The sequence below is a fragment of the Plecotus auritus genome (genome assembly GCF_963455305.1).
Source record: "Plecotus auritus genome assembly, chromosome: 9".
NCBI lineage: Eukaryota > Metazoa > Chordata > Mammalia > Chiroptera > Vespertilionidae > Plecotus > Plecotus auritus.
The window spans coordinates 129729142-129746496 of record NC_137783.1 but is presented as its reverse complement, the minus strand read 5'-3'; the positions used below and the strand labels follow the sequence as shown (position 1 = coordinate 129746496).

The window sequence follows — 17355 nt, the reverse complement described above, 5'->3', positions numbered from 1 at the left end:
AAAAAGAAGACAACCCCAGGTAATGAGGCAGGTCAGAATGGGGCTCTCAGTGCTCCAAGTCCTGCCAGGATATCCCTGCCAGGCCTGCTCACTCCGAAGGACTCCAGCAGGCACACAGCTTGTCACGCCTTTTCCAGGCCCTGAGAGCCAGCTCCCTGCTCTCCAGTGGGGACCAAAGAAAGGTACACACTGATGTGAAACTGGAACTAGCATAGCTTCGGAAAGATACATTTCATCCCCATTGCTGCTGTCCAAGGTTCCAGACTCCCCGGGCTTGTCAGGATGCTCTCAACTTTTCTTAGAGTGAGAAACAGTCACTATGAATATTCCTGCAACTGATTTGAAAGTACTTTCAGTGCACAGTTTCTTCTGTAGACTGAAAAAAAGATAAAATTGCCTGGGCATGGTTTACCATGTTGTGACTTGCATTCTAAAAGGGAATATACCGCTTTACATATCTCACACATTCTCAGAAGTGAAAGTATTATCTAGTGTTTCAGCAATTCACTAGTAAGATATTTATATCCTACTAGAGGCCCGGTGCACAAAATTCATGCACGGGGGAGGGGGGTGTCCCTCAGCCAAGCCTGCACCCTCTCCAATCTGGGACCCCTCGAGGGATGTCCGACAGCCCGTTTACCGGGATTGGGCCTAAACGGGCAGTCGGACATCACTCTCACAATCCAGGACTGCTGGCTCCCAACTGCTCGCCTGCCTGCCTTCCTGATTGCCCCTAACCGCTTCTGCCTGCCAGCCTGATCACCCCCTAAACACTCCCCTACCAGCCTGATTGATGCCTAACTGCTCCTCTGCTAGCCTGTTTGCCCCTAACTGCCCTCCCCTGCAGGCCTGGTCCCCCCCAACTGCTCTCCCCTGCAAGCCTGAGTCTCCCCAACTGCCCTCCCCTGCAGGCCTGTTCACCCCTAACTGCCCTCCCCTGTAGGCCTGGTCCCCCCAACTGCTCTCCCCTGTAGGCCTGGGTCCCTCCCAACTGCCTTTCCCTGCAGGCCTGGTCGCCCCCACTTCCCTCCTCTGCTGGCTTGGTCACCCCTAACTGCCCTCCCCTCCAGGCTTAATTGCCCCCAACTGCCCTCCCTTGCAGGCCTGGTCCCTCCCAACTGCCCTTCCCTGCTGGCCTGATCATCCACAACTGCCCTCCCTTGCAGGCCTGGTCCCTCCCAACTGCCCTCCCTTGCTGGCCATCTTGTGGTGGCTATCTTGTGTCCACATGGGGGCAGGATCTTTGACCACATGGGGGCAGCCATCTTGTGTGTTGGAGTGATGGTCAATCTGCATATTACTCTTTTATTAGATAGGATAGATGCCTGGTGCATGGGTGGGGGCCAGCTGATTTGCCCTGAAGGGTGTCCTGGATCATGGTGGGGGTTCCCTTGGGGTGTGAGGCGGCCTGGGAGAGGGGCCTGTGGTGGTTTGCAGGCCTAGCCATGCCCCCTGGTGACCCAAGCAGAGGCCCTGGTATCTGGGATTTATTTATCTTCTACAATTGAAACTTTGTAGCCTGGAGCAGAGCCAAGCCTTCTGCTTGCTCCGTGGCGGCAGCCATTTCTATTGGGATTTATGTATCTTCTATAATTGAAACTTTGTAGCCTTAAGTGGAGGCCTGGGCTGGCCAGGGTGTGCAGAAAGCTTAGCTTCCTCTATCGTTGGGGGCAACCCTAGCCTCCTGCTCTTTACAGCTCCGTGGCTGCCACCATTTGTGTTTGGATTTATGTATCTTTTATCATTGAAACTTTGTAGCCTTGAGTGGAGGCCTAGGCCGGCAAGGGCAGGCGGAAAGCTTGGCTTCCTCCATTGCCGGGGAAACCCAAGCCTCCCTCCTGCTCTCTGTGGCCGTAGCCATCTTGGTTGGGTTTATTTGCATATTCGCTCCTGATTGGCTTGTGGGCGTGGCTTGTGGGTGTAGCGGGGTGATGGTTAATTTGCATATTACTCTTTTATTATATGGGATGATAATAAATAGTATTAACAAATCCTCTACACACATGATCATCACTTTATCAAATAGCTGATATTCTGAAAATGTATTTAAGATCAAATGTGTCTTTGATCTTGATATTCACATAAAATTAACAGTTGTTTAAAATTCTGCTTTAAATTGAACTAGAATTGAAGGTATAGTTTATCTGTTAACACTACTAGTAGGAAGTGGTGCTCTGAGGGTAGGAGGAGTTGATGTAGGTTATCAGAACCCTTCCCAATACCATCCCATCTCCCAGCTAAGATGAGCACATCCAAGCACAGTCACTTATTTTCCATTCCCATTGCCTTTGTTTACTTTCTTTATATTTCTTATCACATCAAAGATAACCTCATTTATTTAATTGATGTCAGCAGTTATTACTTGCCTCCAGTCCCAGAATATCTTGTTCCGTGAGGGTGGTTTCTGTGTGCTCACTGCTCTATCCCAAGTACTCAGAAGAAGCTGGCACACCAAGTTGCCTGGATAGAGGAATAGTGAGAGCACAACCAGTGCAATTCCTAAGTATTGGTCACCTTATGTATCAATTGTATCTCCAAAAGGCTATCTCTAATTCAAGCCCAGACCAACAAGAACAAACAAATAAAACTGAAAGGTAAGGTAAACATTGTTAGATTACTCCCAAAGAAGCAACTTTTGAGATAAGACCCTTTGCTAATGTAAATCATGTAAAATAAAAAATCTTCAATGGGATAATTATTTAACATATTTGCTAAATAAATTTAGCAAATTTATTCACAAATATATATTTTGATCTAAGGGTTTTGTGAAAGTCAGGTGTAGCTGTACAGCACAGGTTTTAGGGGACTTTGAAATGAATGTGTGTCCTTACAGTTCAAAGTGGATGGATTTAATTCCCTTCAAACAATGAGTGGTTCCAAGAAAAGGCTCAGTGTTGCTCTCCTGGTCCCTGCAACTAGAGACAGATTGAGATTTATTTTCTCAGACCAATGTAAGGTTAGCCTACCTTCAAGTCTCCTCTGAGATTAAGAAAATGAATAATTGACTTTCAAAGGTCAGTAATAAACACAAAATAACCACAGAATGCTGCAAAATTATATGCATAATTATCATTAAACATATCTGTGCATCACAGAATAAAACAAATTGCTCCAAAAAAACATAGGTAAAATGACCCTGGGCTTTTCATACTTTCTGTTGTCTCTTTAAAAAACACTTCCAACTTTCATCTGAATTAATTTCCAAAGTGTGTATTTCCAAAACTTGTCTATGCCTACATTTATCCTCTTATCCCTCTGGAAGGAAATATGTTAAAATGTAAGTTGACTTTTTGACAGTTTTGTTAATTGAGTGGAAGGAACATCACTTGAAGCTATATATGAGTGATTGTTATGTGAAATTTCTTCTAAGAAAATAGATCTCACACCACACATTGAGGTCTTGCAGAAAAACTCCCAATTACAAAAGAAAATCCATCAAAAAGCTATTTCATTCAACTTTTGTAATCAGTCTAAAAAATGTAATGTTCTCAAACACACAGAAAAGCAAAAATATAAGATGTAATCATTTTTGAAGACTGTAGAATTTTATTTTTAAGCAAAAAGGTACCCCAAAGTTCTACTGTGAGTGTGTGGTGATGACCTTCCCAATGATATAGCATAGAGACTACCAATAGGCCTATTTGTTCTTTTCTAGAGCCTTGTACTTCAACCTGTTGGGTCTCTGGATTATTCTGGTGTGTGCTGTCTTCTCTGGCTTGATCATGTATACCTACTTCAAAGACTGTGACCCTTGGACTTCTGGCATTATCTCAGCGCCAGACCAGGTACATGTTCCCTTGGGCTGTGGCAATGGCCGAAATGAGCCTATTTCTAACCATTGGTGGGTAATGTGAGGTCTTTCTCTTTTTCACCTGGATCTATAGCCACTTTCCACACCCCAAAAACTAGATGCCTTTCCTCTCCTTTTGGGTGATATTACCACATATGAGGTTCTAATATAAAGGAATAAACATATAAAAAGAAGGTACCTCACCTTGCCCTTGAAGACAAGGCCATGAACTAGGACAAGGCTGAGGAGAAGAGGAAGGTGGGATTAATGAACGGGTTTGGTTGTCAATGCTACCAAAAGGTTGTGGGTTCAATTCCCAGGCAGGGAACATGCCTAGTTTGCAGGTTCAGTTCTGGCTAGGGCATGTGTGGGAAGCAACAGATAGATGTCTCTCTCTCTCTTTCTATCTCTTTCTCTCCCCCTTCTTCTCCCTGAAGTCAATAAACATATCCTCAAGTGATGATTAAAAAATTATTCAAAAATATTTTTAAAAACCTCCCTTTGTGGACAATATGATCCCTTAAATATTCAACTGTCTTACTGTATCCTATACAGGCTTCTCTCTTACAAATCTAGCTACAGAGTAGAACCATAACACCTAGATTCTCTGAAGACCTGGGGTTTTTGTTTTTTGTTTTAAAATATATTTTTATTAATTTCATAGAGGAAGGAAGAGGGAGAGAGAGATAGAAACATCAATGATGAGAGAGAATCATTGATCGGCTGCCTCCTGCATGTCCCCCACTGGGGATAGAGCTCACAACTGGGGCATGTGCCTGGGAACCGAACCATGATCTTCTAGTTCATAGGTCATTCCTCAACGACTGAGCTATGCCAGCCAGGATAAAGACCTGTTTTAAGCATTTGTTTCTAGGGTTTAATTGCTAACTTTAATAGTAAACAGAAAATATCATACTTTTCAAAAAAAAAGAAAAAAAAATTAAGTTTGTGAACCTTCTAAATTTTGTCCAGCCCTTTTTCCTAATACTGTCTCTTTTCTACCCCTTCCCCACCCATATAGCTGAACCTCAGGTACAAGGAGTTGGATGGATCATAACCTCATTTGCTAGTATGCAGCTACCTTAGTCCAGGCAAACTCCTCTATTATTATTACTTTTGCATTTTTTTCACCTTCTTTTGCTAAAAAGCTACATTCTCACATTTCAGACACTGCTGATGAGACCACTAATCCTATCTTGTTTGCTTCCTCTTCAGCTGATGCCATACTTTGTCATGGAGATATTTGCCACAATGCCTGGGCTACCAGGACTTTTTGTGGCTTGTGCCTTCAGTGGAACTCTGAGGTTAGTGCTGTGATGATAATGACGGTGACTGCGAGGATGATAAGGGGATGGTGGTAGTGATCACTAGTATTTACTGAATACTTACTGTGTGCTAACTGCCTGGCTAAATGCTTTATTTGTATTTGCTCATTAGTTGCCACACTTTACATGCAACTGAAACTACTCTTTTTTTTATATATATTTTATTGATTTTTTACAGAGAGGAAGGGAGAAGGAGAGAGAGTTAGAAACATCGATGAGAGAGAAACATCGATCAGCTGCCTCCTGCACACCCCCCACTGGGGATGTACCCACAACCAAGGTACATGCCCTTGACCGGAATCGAACCTGGGACCCTTCGGTCCGCAGGCCGACGCTCTATCCACTGAGCCACACTGGTGAGGGCGAAACTTTACTCTTATTATCCTCAGTTTATAGATAAGAAACTGAAATTTAGCAAGGTAGCTAAAACTTACCCAAAGGGTCCTAGTAAACTGCAGAGGCAAGATGTGAGGCTAGGTCTGAGCCCACACTAGACCTCTCTGGTTATTTTCTCAATCATGTCTGATGCCACTCTCCCACAATTTCACATCACCTTATCACAAGGCAGCTCACTCGGTGGCATTTATCATTCAGCAGATCTATCCTTTGCAATCTATTCTCCCCATTTTCAATAGCACACTCAGGCAGCTAATAACTCCCATCCTCCACATGTAGACATTGTTCTAAATACAAAATTATTCATACATTTATTCAGACACATATTTTAGAAGGTTTATACCAGGTATTATACCTGACACAGTTGAAGACTGTGGAGATGTAGGGATACTGCACAGAAACAAGACTGACATTGCCCTTATATGGAGTTTGCATTCTAATTGACGTGGAAGATAGACAATATAAAAGTGAGCAAAATAAACTAGATATAGTTTGATAATGACAAATAATTTAAAGGAAATAACAGAGTGATATCTGAGAGAGAGGTGAGGCCTGGGGGTTCTATTTTTAATAGGGTCTTTAGGGATCTCCCCTTTGAGTCGGTGACTTTTGTGTTGAGATCTAAAGCATGTGAAAAAGCCAGCTATTGAAGAGCATGGGCAGGAACCTGTACAGGCAGGTAGAAGAGTGAATTCCAAAGTCCCTCCCCATCCCCTGAAGAGAAACTGCATGAAATATTTTAGGAATGAAGAGAAGAGTTAAAGCATGAGACACTGGGAGGAGAGGAGAGCAGATAGGGATGAGTTTGAATTGATGAACAGGCATCAGATCATGGAGAACCTTCATGAAATGGTAGAGTTGGCATTTCAAATGAAATGGGAAGGCATTAGGTTTGAAGCAAGGGAGTGAGTGATGTCACACAGTTAAGACTCAGTTTTCCTTGTGGGGAAGGGACTATAATAAAAGCATGAGTGGTGCAAGTGAGTGACCTGTTAGGAGGCATTTGTCTTAATTCACATGAGAGATGATAATGATTTGGAGGGGCAACCGTGTTAGGAGCAGTACTCTAAAACAGTCAGATAGTGTCATTACTTTCCTTTGAGCCAGACCCACTGCCTTCCTCCACATGTAGACATTATTCTAAATACAAAATTATTCAGACAAATATTTTAGAAGGTTTATATTATATCCCTTTATGAATCAGAGACTCAGCTGGTGGGAAAAGTCTTGTTTTTTTTTTTTTTCTTGGAGCTCAATTGCAAAGAATCAATTACAGGATTGTTAAAGGCCAATTTTAACATAGTTAATTTATCAGGGTCAAAATTCTAGCAGTATCAGATCATAAAAGTAAAAATTTTATATCTTATACCTCAAACCCCTTGTCACAACTATATTAACTACATCACTATATTAATCAGTGTTAATGATTTCTTATTAACAAATCAGAATTTTTTTACTTATGTGAACATATATACCTTTTAGTGTACAAAAAAAGAGATCATATTGTATATACTGTTTCTTTTTTCAGAACATTTAAAAATATTTATTGAATTTATTGGGGTGACAATGGTTAATACAATTATATAGGTTCAAGTGTACTATTTTTTTTTGGCAAGCTGTTACTTTCATTTATTTTTTTAAATAAAAAAATAAATTATTCGCCACCACTGGGGCTCCAGGGAAGTTGTCAGGCCCGCACCACACTCACTAGGCACCTGCAAAAACCCACTGTCAGTGGCAAACTGGCTTTTATTAATTAAAAAGTTTTAACGTTGACATTATTTCAGATGATACCCTTCCCCTCACCCCCTTTTCCTACCTCCACCCACCCTTCCTCTCCCTCTCTTGGCCTTCACCCAACTATTGCCCTTTCTTTTTCACAGCCAAGTAGTATTCCATGGTGTAAATGTACCACAGCTTTTAAAAAATATGTTTTTATTAATTTCAGAGAGGAAGATAGAGATAGAAATATCAACAATGAGAGAGAATCATTGATTGACTGCCTCCTGCATGCCACCCACTGGGGATCGAGCCCGCAACCCAGGCATGTGCCCTGATCAGAAGTAAACCCTGACCTCCTGGTTCATGGGTCAACACTCAACCAATGAGCCACACCAGCCGGGCTACCACACCACAGCTTTTTTATCCACTCATCTACTAATGGGCACTTGGGCTGCCTCCAGATCTTGGCTATTATAAATAACACTGCATGAACATAGGGGTGCATATGTTCTTTCTGATTGGTGTTTTGAGGTTCTTTGGATATATTCCCAGAAGTGGTATCCCTGGGTCCAAAAGCAGTCCCATTTTTAATTTTTTGAGGACCTAGAACTATTCAAATTGAAATGAGTGGCTCTATTATTCTTCATTATCAAAGAAGAAAAAGGTTGAATTTTCTTTCATACCTTTGGCGCAGCTATAGCAAGTCTTCAAATGTGCAATGGAGGATAACAAAATAACTACTCATGAACGTCCATGGAAAACTGAAAATAGCTGGCCAGGCTTCATTCATCAGCTTGTTTCTGTTCCAGAACTTTGGTTCGTGGTTGTGATTTTGCACCATGTGAATGTAATATGGTTATCTATTCTCTGGCCAAGATATTCCTGGTCTCTATAAGGAATTCAATAAGATTCCATGTTATTCCAAAAGAAAACCACAACTTTCAGGTCCTCTGTCATCTAAGTGCGTTTTAGGGCCATACAGCTGAATTCTGATTGGAAAGCCAGAGCTTTCATGAGTTTAGGTCTTTGGCTCCACCCCAGTCTTACCCTTTGTCTTTTATTTATTTTTTTTTAAATTTCTTTATTGATTAAGGTATCACATATTTGTACTCATCCCCCCATTCCCTTCCCAAACCCTTCCCCACCCATGCCCCCACCCCTCCCCGGTTAGCCTTATATGCGTGCATACAAGTCCTTTGGTTGATTTCTCCCCCTTACCCCCACCCTCCCCTACCTTCCCTGAGGTTTGACAGTCTGATCGATGCTTCCCTGTCTCCGGGTCTGTTTTTGTTCATCAGTGTATGTTGTTCATTATGTCCCCTGACCCTTTGCCTTTTACTCCCTTACTAATTAATGTGAGCCACTCTCATGGCTCCAGATAGTTGAATGCAAGAAGCTTTTAGGAATTTAAATGTAATTTTCTTTTTGTTTTAGAACATCATTTCCCTAATTTGCATGGGTTTCTTCAGTGCTTACCTTAACCATCAATTCCTAAGGGGAGAATTTCCTAATTTCATATTGTTTCATTTGTAACAGTTTTTACAGTTGTTATCAATTACTTAATTGGTTGTTAAACTTCCCAGTGGCCAAATGAAGTGGGAGATCTTTGTCTTTCTTGTTCACTATTGTATGCCTAGTACCCACCATGAATAAACAGATGCATGAACGGTATATATATTTTTTAATATATTTTATTGCTTTTTTACAGAGAGGAAGGGAGAGGGATAGAGAGTTAGAAACATCGATGAGAGAGAAACATCGATCAGCTGCCTCCTGCACACCTCCTACTGGGAATGTGCCCGCAACCAAGGTACATGCCCTTGACCGGAATTGAACCTGGGACCCTTGAGTCCTCAGGCCGACGCTCTATCCACTGAGCCAAACCGGTTAGGGCTGCATGAACGGTATTGATAATTGAATTAATTATTACTGAACGGCAAAGTGAACTGACACCTGGGTTAGGGTAGTCACCACTCCTTGCTTTAAATCCAATCTAAGCTGTCCCCACCGTGCCATACCCAAGCAAACACCCACATGCACAATCTCTGTTACTCTCTGCTAACTCGTTTAATATCTTGTTAAAAGAAATTAGTGGGAGTTAAAACATGGAAACCTCGCTTTTTCAGTGGACTTTGTGGGAGGATTAAAAGAGCATTAAGCACAGAAGCCGCGTTGAAGAGTGAGTAGATAGGCCATGTGGTTCCCCTGGAGTCCTGTTTTCCTAGAGCCCTTGTCTGTTTGCCCTGGAAAACAGGGCACGCTGGTGGCTTAGCTTTATTTACTTGGACTCTGTTCTCGCTTTTCTCTCCCTGTAGCACTGTGGCTGCCAGCATCAATGCCTTAGCAACAGTGACCTTTGAGGATTTTGTCAAGAGCTGTTTTCCCCATCTCTCCGACAAGCTGAGCACCTGGATCAGTAAAGGCTTATGTAGGTATAGCCAGGGGATCTTCATTCCATGTCACGAAATGTACATGTGGTACATGTCAAAATCCTGCACATGCTATTCAGGACACATGAGAAATCTCACATATAGATTCTTATACTTGCAAAGAGACTGGGAGGGTACCAGCTAGCTTACCTTTCACCATCCTTATTTTTGACCTTCCTTTGTGTTTAGCCTACATTTCAGATTCACCACATCAACACCTTTTGATTATGCTATGCATTGTTCATATTAGTTCCTCTACATGGGAAGATATTCTGCTCACTGTGGCCAGTCCCTCTCTAAAATCAAATTCTTTTCTAAAGAATCCTTTATTACTCAACTCCCAGTAACCTCACCTTAAATAAGAATTTCTCTTTGTTTAATTGTAAAATTGCATATTACATTTTTAATCACAATAACACTTATTATCTTGAATATAGTTTTATACATTTTACTTCTAAGTATAAACAAGCTATTTGCTTATTTACTTATAAAAAATGTAGGTATTTTGGAAAACATATGAACTTAAAAAGTTATAGCTACCTAATTGTGTCACCATTTTTTAGCTTAAAATTTAAAAATGTTTCTATTGTTATTATTTTTTAAACAAAAACAGTGGCTCTTCGTGTGTAGTTTTTCTTTCAGATTAACATTAAAATAATATATTACATGTTACCTAACTGCACTCTACCCCATGGTATTGCATTAAACCTGAAAATGTATTTGGGAAGAATTGACATTTTTGTAAATTTTACATCTAAATAATAATTTATTTTTTCCATTTAATAATATAACAATTTTGATCCCAGATATTAATTATACCCATGTCTTTTTCCCTCCTGCTTGACCCCCTCTCCTCTCCTCTTCCTCTTCTTCTTCTTCCTCCACCTCCTCTTTCTCTTCTTCCTTCTTTTTTTCTTCTTTCATTGATGTTATCAATGAGATGCTTTTCCCATATTTCCTAAACTGCTTATGATCAATGTGGAAAAGCTATAGCTTTTTGTTTTTTTTTATAAAGCATATATATTGCCATTTCCCCAACTATTATTGATTTTCAAAATTTCAATTGGTTTTCTAGTAAGTATGGTAATTGCCTGCTAATATTGGTAGTTTAATCATCTCCTTCTTCTCAAATGTTCTTCTCATTTGGGTTGTTTGTTCTCTATTTCCTTCAGTGTTTCTTCTACTTCCAAAACATGGCTCTTTTCCTCTGCACACTTAAAGAAATCAAGTTTTTTTCTGTCAATTTTGAGTTCTCCACAAAATAAAGTTTAACAATAATAATTTTAATTGTGCTATTTGTGTTTGTTCCTTACATTTTACTTTCTTATTTTTAATAAGAATTAAGTCATGCAGCAAGGTTTGGATACTTTTACCATGAATTCCCAATATATATGCCACCTGAATTCTCCATTAATACGTTTCCAAACTTACTTTTTCACATATCCATCTAGATCTTTAACCATTCATTAATCAGCATGTTAAAATACATTTCCCCTAAAATTTTGTATTCATATTATTAACTAGAATTCAATAACTGCTTAAAGTTATCTTTAATGCAAAATATATCTTTCATTCTACAATGAAATGGACACACGTTAAGTATATGTTTGCTAAGTTTTGACATATTCATACACCTGTGCGATCCAGCCATTAAAGATGTAAAGCATTAGCAGAACCCTGGAAAGTCTTCTTTTGCTCATTCCAGTCAATCCCTGCTCCCATTCCCCTCCAGAGGCAGCCATTATTCTGATACTTCCTCTTCTAGAATTTCACATAAATGGAATCACACAGTCCACACACTTTTTGTAAGACTCCTTTCGCTCAACATAATATTTCTGAGTTTAATCCATATTTTGTTTGTGTACCCATGGTCCATCCCTTTCCATGCTGAGTAGTTTGAAATTGTATGGATGTACCACAGGTTTTAAAACTTCTACTTCTATTGGTGGACCTGGGCTATTTTAGTTTGAGGTTATAGTAAATAAAGCTGCTATGAATACTTTTGCACAATCTTTTTTTTGTTGTTTTGTTTTGTAAATACCTAAGGGTGGAAGTGCTTGATCAACTATCATGGTTTCTATTTTCTTGTGTTCCTTCTTTATCACTCCTGGATCCATCTTCACCTATATGTATTGATGTTGCACCCTGTCTTGATTTTTTTTTTCATCTCATTTGTTTCCTCTTGCCTTTTTCTTATTTGCTTCATTGAGTTTACATATTTTTGCATCATATTGAAATTGCAAAACAGTTTCTAAATACTTTTCTTTCCTGGTTCTTAAGGTAAATTATTTCCATAAAGCATAGTCTTTACTTGAGTACTTAGATTAATATATTTATTCCCTTGTTTGACAATATTTGTGATGAATCGCATATATTTTGTTTCTTTTTACTTATGCTTGAACAAGGAGAGATCAACACTGGTCAGACACTTTTATCTGGTTAGTTGAATTGCTTGGCTCTATTTACTATCTTGCATAATGAATTAGATATAATAACAGGTGTGTGGGCATTGCTCCCAGTATGATCCCAATTTCTAGCAGACATTTATGAGTGTGCTGGATTGAGGTACAAGTTTCTTTAGGCCCATGGTTTATTGTCTGATCCTCTGGGCTGATGCAGTACTGGGAAAACCCACAGCATTTGCTGCAACTGTGGAGTTTTCTTTCCCTCTCACATTTGCTGCTTTGTCTGTGGGTCCATGTACTCCAGGTCTCTACAGAAACCCCAATTTCCCTAAACTCCCTGAGTTGCAGGTTGCTATTGATTGCAATCTGGTGGAAGTATAAAGATTTTTGAGATAGGAGGCTGGATCAATTCTCTAGTCAGCACAAAATTGCAGAACTCTTGGGTTGAGGGGTAGCTGCCTAGATTCTCACTTGAACACGTAACTGTTGGTCTAGCAAAAGGGTATTGATTAATAGTCGAGAGGAAACATATCTTTGGTTATTTTCCTCAGGAAGATAATATTGTCCTCATTCATAAAACAACACAGAATCAGGGCACACATTGTTTTCTCCAATCTAATCTATAATCTTTAATGATAACAGAAACAATTTTAGAATTTTGAAATGTGTTTATTGATCAAATTTGGTTTTAGTGTTTTGTGACTTTCCTTATTTTTCTGTGTCAGATTGAGAAGTTGGGAAATACAGCATAAAAGTTGCCAATCTGATTTAATTTTGAGTGAGTTTCTGATCATAGCTATCATGTACTAAACCTGAATATACTAGTTATAACAATAAGTAATAATAATGGCAAACACATAGTACTTGCCTATGTATCAGACACTATTAGATATATATTAATGTATTTACATGTAGTCCCTTTTTAGAATGAGAGATCCTTAGGGCAGGTGTCAAGTTCTGACTGTATAGTTCTGGCTTCTAGTAAAGTGCCTGACAAAATTGAATTAATAGTCACATTGGAAACTGAGCTAGATATTTAGCTGAGAGAGAATTTGAAACAGAATGAGCAAAATCATTTTCTCGCTGTTGCTGTCATTGTGTTTCCCTCCAGGTCTATCTCCAACTCTGTGTCTCTCTCCCTCTCTTTTTTAGTTTATGGGATTCAAATCTACTTTTAAGGTGATTTTTAAACAAAGATGCACTAAAAATATATTTTTAAAAGATGATTTAAAAGAATACATCTTCTTTAAAAGATGACGAAGACGTATATGCCGATTCATTCAGCAAGACCCTATGATGCTAGAGGCACCGTTGAAGGAGTTTCAGAGCATGGTACCCGATGGCCTTTACAGTTCTCCAACATAGATATGCAAAACAATAATTCATTATGCAATATAGCATTACCCTTACCCAGAAGTTTTGACTTCAAGTTAAAGACATTAATACATTATTAAAATGTTTTTTAAATGTTTTTCCCTAAGGCAGTGGTCGGCAAACTCAGTCAACAGAGCGGCAAACCGCGGCTCGTGAGCCACATGTGGCTCGCGAGCTGCAGTTTGCCAACCACTGCAATATACCATAAGGACAGTATGCATAAATCCTATTGGGAAATAGACCAGAAAACTTTCCAGATTTGTAAAACCTCTGAGGTAAAATATATAGATATTTAGTGATTTTCAAGTTGAAAAACTATCAGAATCCCAGAGAGGTTAGTAACTTCTTCAGGTGATTGCTGGTTGGTCAAACTGAAATTAGTTCCCACTAATTTAGTCTGGATTAGCCTCTGTGAGCGCCCTTTGCACAGTTTCATGTTGCTTTCACATGACAGTTTTCTTCTTGAGTCCTGGATAGAAAAGTACTTGACACTAGTTAGGTTCTAGCTCTTTGTGCCTGACCTAGGAGAGCTAGTTCTGGGGAGAAAAATCTCCTCAATGCCCCTCCTGGGGCTTGTGAAGCCTGAGAAGGGAGGATGGTTCTCACTGGCATCCCTTCCGATAGGGCCTGGTCAGAGGGACTCCTGGGCAGGAGCTAAAGGAACCCCTCAAAGCCAGTTTGGATGATGGTAACGAGGTGTTTTTTCCTTTCAGGTATCTTATTTGGCGTGATGTGTACCTCCATGGCTGTGGCCGCGTCCTTCATGGGCAGTGTTGTGCAGGTAATGAAAGAGGGAAAAGACACATTTATTTCATAGCAACATTTAACCCACGTCTTTGCTAATGTTTTGCCTATTCCTCCAAGCCGCTCTCTGAGGCCGGGTCCAAATTAGACATGCATGTAAAATTTCAACCAAAATTACCTGCAGAAGAGGAAACTATTGAAAACTAATAATGGACTCAGGTACACAGCTGTGTGTGTGTGCACATGCTCACTGCCGGCATGATAGTGCCTGTGTATGTTCAACAAAGCCAGGGAACAAGGCTGTAGGTTGACAGCAAATTGATTTAATGAAAATCTTTTGCCAGTTCTCTGGGCTCAATACCTTAGAGACTAAGAGATGTGGAAATGCATTTGTCAAATCCCCTTAGTCTGCAAAAGGGAGCCATAAAAGTGGGATATGGGATATGAGTGAATAATGGCTTCCCCACCATACCCCAACTTAGTGCTTTAACATTCTTGAGGTGTTCTGGATGAGAGGTCAGAGGTGGGGTAACAGACAATCATTATCAAAATACAATTGCGCCTGGCCACTGTGATTCAGTGGTTCATCGTCAACCCATGCATGGTTTCATTCTGGTCAGCGCACATGCTTAGGTTAGGAGCTCGATCCCCAGTAGGGGCCATGCAGGAGGCAGCTGATCAATGATTTTCTCTCATTGTTGATGTTTCTATCTCTCTTTCTCCCTTCCGCTCTCTGAAATCAAGAAAAAATATATTTTTTAAAAATTTAATACAATTGCTCAAACAGCTGATCAACTATGTAAGATATAAAATATGTTTTAGGTGTATTTATTTGGTACATTATATAAAAACTTTTTGGTAAGATAGAAAATACAAACAAATCAATGAGTTCTTAGCTTGAGAAAATCTATTTCTACAAATCAAAGTTAACTGTGCATACACACACACACACACACACACACACACAGGTCTTTTTGCATGTAATTTTATTTTTAACAAAATCCAACAACTTTTATTGTTTAAAGTGTTACATGTCTCCTTTTTTTCTGATTAACCCACCACTCCTATCCCCGAGGGCAAGCCCCCACTGCCCCAGTGTCTGTGTCCATTGGTCATGCTAATATGCATGCATACAAGTCCTTTGGTTGATCTCTAACACCCCTAGCCCCCCGCCTTCTCTCTGAGTTTGGATGGTTTGCTCAGTGCCACCTTGTCTCTGGATCCATTTTTGTTCATTAGTTTATGTTGATCATTATATCCCACATATGAGTGAGATCATGTGATATTTATCTTTCTCTGTCTGGCTTATTTCACTTAGCATCATGCTCTCCAGTTCCATCCATGTTATTGCAAATGGTAAAAGTTCCTTCTTTTTTATAGCAGTGTAGTATTCCATTGTGTAGATCTACCAGTTTTTTCAATCCACTCATCTGCTGATGGGCACTTAGGCTGTTTCCAAATCTAAGCTATTGTAAATTGTGTTGCTATGAACATAGGGGTGCATATATCCTTTCTGATTGGTGTTTCTAGTTTCTTGGGATATATTCCTAGAAGTGGGATCACTGGCTCAAATGGGAGTTCCATTTTTAACTTTTTGAGGAAACCCCATACTGTTTTCCACAGTGGCTGCATCAGTCTGCATTCCCACCAGCAGTGCACGATGGTTCATTTTTCTCCACATCCTCACCAGCATTTGTCATTTGTAGATTTGTTGATGATAGCCATTCTGACAGGTGTGAGATGGTACCTCATTGTCGTTTTGATTTGCATCTCTCAGATGATTAGTCACTTTGAGCATGTTTTCATATGTCTCCTGGCCTTCTGTATGTCCTCTTCTGAAATGTGTCTACTTAGGTCCTTTGCCCATTTTTTGATTGGATTGCTTATCTTCCTTTTGTTAAGTTGTATGATTTTCCTATAAATTTTGGAGATTAAACCCTTATTGGAGATAACATAGGCAAATATGTTCTCCCATTCAGTGGGCTTTCTTGTTATTTTGTTGATAGTTTCTTTTGCTGTACAGAAGATTTTTATTTTGATGTAGTCCCATTTGCTTATTTTCTCCTTAGTTTCCATTGCCCTAGGAGCTGTATCAGTAAAGATATTCCTACGACATATGTCTGTATTTTTATTTTTTTTACACAATGTTTATCATTGAGTCCAGACGGGAGAAATTATTTCCAGAAAGCATGTGATTAATGAATGGCACGTCAAGACTAGGACTGAATTTGTTTTACATATATTTTTTATTGATTTCAGAGAGGAAGGGAGAGGGAGAGATGGAAACATCAATGATAAGAGAGAGTCATTGATCGGCTGCCTTCTGCATGTCTCTTACTGGGGATTAAGTCCACAACCCTGGCATGTGCCCTGACTGGCAATCCAACTGGTCATAGTCCAATGGTCTACCACGGAGCCACACTGGCGGGGCAAGACTAGGACTGTATTTTATTCCAAGTTCAAGAAAAAGGTGGTCCCCCATGGTATATGAAGTCATGATTTTGATGTGCTTTCTCCACAGGCTGCGCTCAGCATCCACGGCATGTGTGGGGGGCCGATGCTGGGCTTGTTCACCTTGGGAATCGTCTTTCCTTTTGTGAACTGGAAGGTAAGGATCCTGCACTTCTCTCTTCTCTCAAATTATCCTAGTAATTTGTCTTTGCCAGGAAAAACAAAACAAAACACAACACAGTGGCTTCTTTCCATGGAGCTAAACAAAACCAGAGCTCTCCTATCTCTGACTTCAGTGAAGCCATTTAGAAGCAGAAAACAAAGAAAGAGATACTGAAATACCAAATTCATGGCATCAAAGCTGATTATTTTTTAAAATATATTTTTATTTATTTCAGAGAGAAGAAGGGAGAGGGAGAGAGAGATAGAAACATCAATGATGAGAGATAATCATTGATTGGCTGCCTCCTGCACTCCCCTACTGGGGATGGAGCCCACAACCTGGGCATGTGCCCTTAACCAGAATTGAACCCAGGACCCTTCAGTCTGGAGGCTGACACTCTATCCACTGAGAAAAACTGGCTAGGACCCAAGCTGATTCTTTAGGGTTGACATTGTCTTCCCTAAAATAAGGGCTCACCAAATGAAATTTAAAACATACATTAAATTCAGAAATTGTTTTGTTAAAACACAATCTTTAAAACTTCAAAAATACAGGC

General features: G+C 40.0%; 1 protein-coding gene across 1 annotated transcript in view; it reads left to right on the top strand.

Annotated features, from left to right (window-relative positions):
• SLC5A12 (solute carrier family 5 member 12) overlaps positions 1 to 17355 on the top strand; it is a 42880-nt gene that overhangs the window by 11828 nt on the left and 13697 nt on the right. Inside the window, exons 7-11 of the mRNA XM_080688451.1 lie at positions 3656 to 3785; positions 5006 to 5094; positions 9549 to 9661; positions 14155 to 14222; positions 16707 to 16793. Of these exons, the coding sequence (XP_080544577.1) occupies positions 3656 to 3785; positions 5006 to 5094; positions 9549 to 9661; positions 14155 to 14222; positions 16707 to 16793 (487 nt within the window). The remainder of the gene's footprint in view (positions 1 to 3655; positions 3786 to 5005; positions 5095 to 9548; positions 9662 to 14154; positions 14223 to 16706; positions 16794 to 17355) is intronic.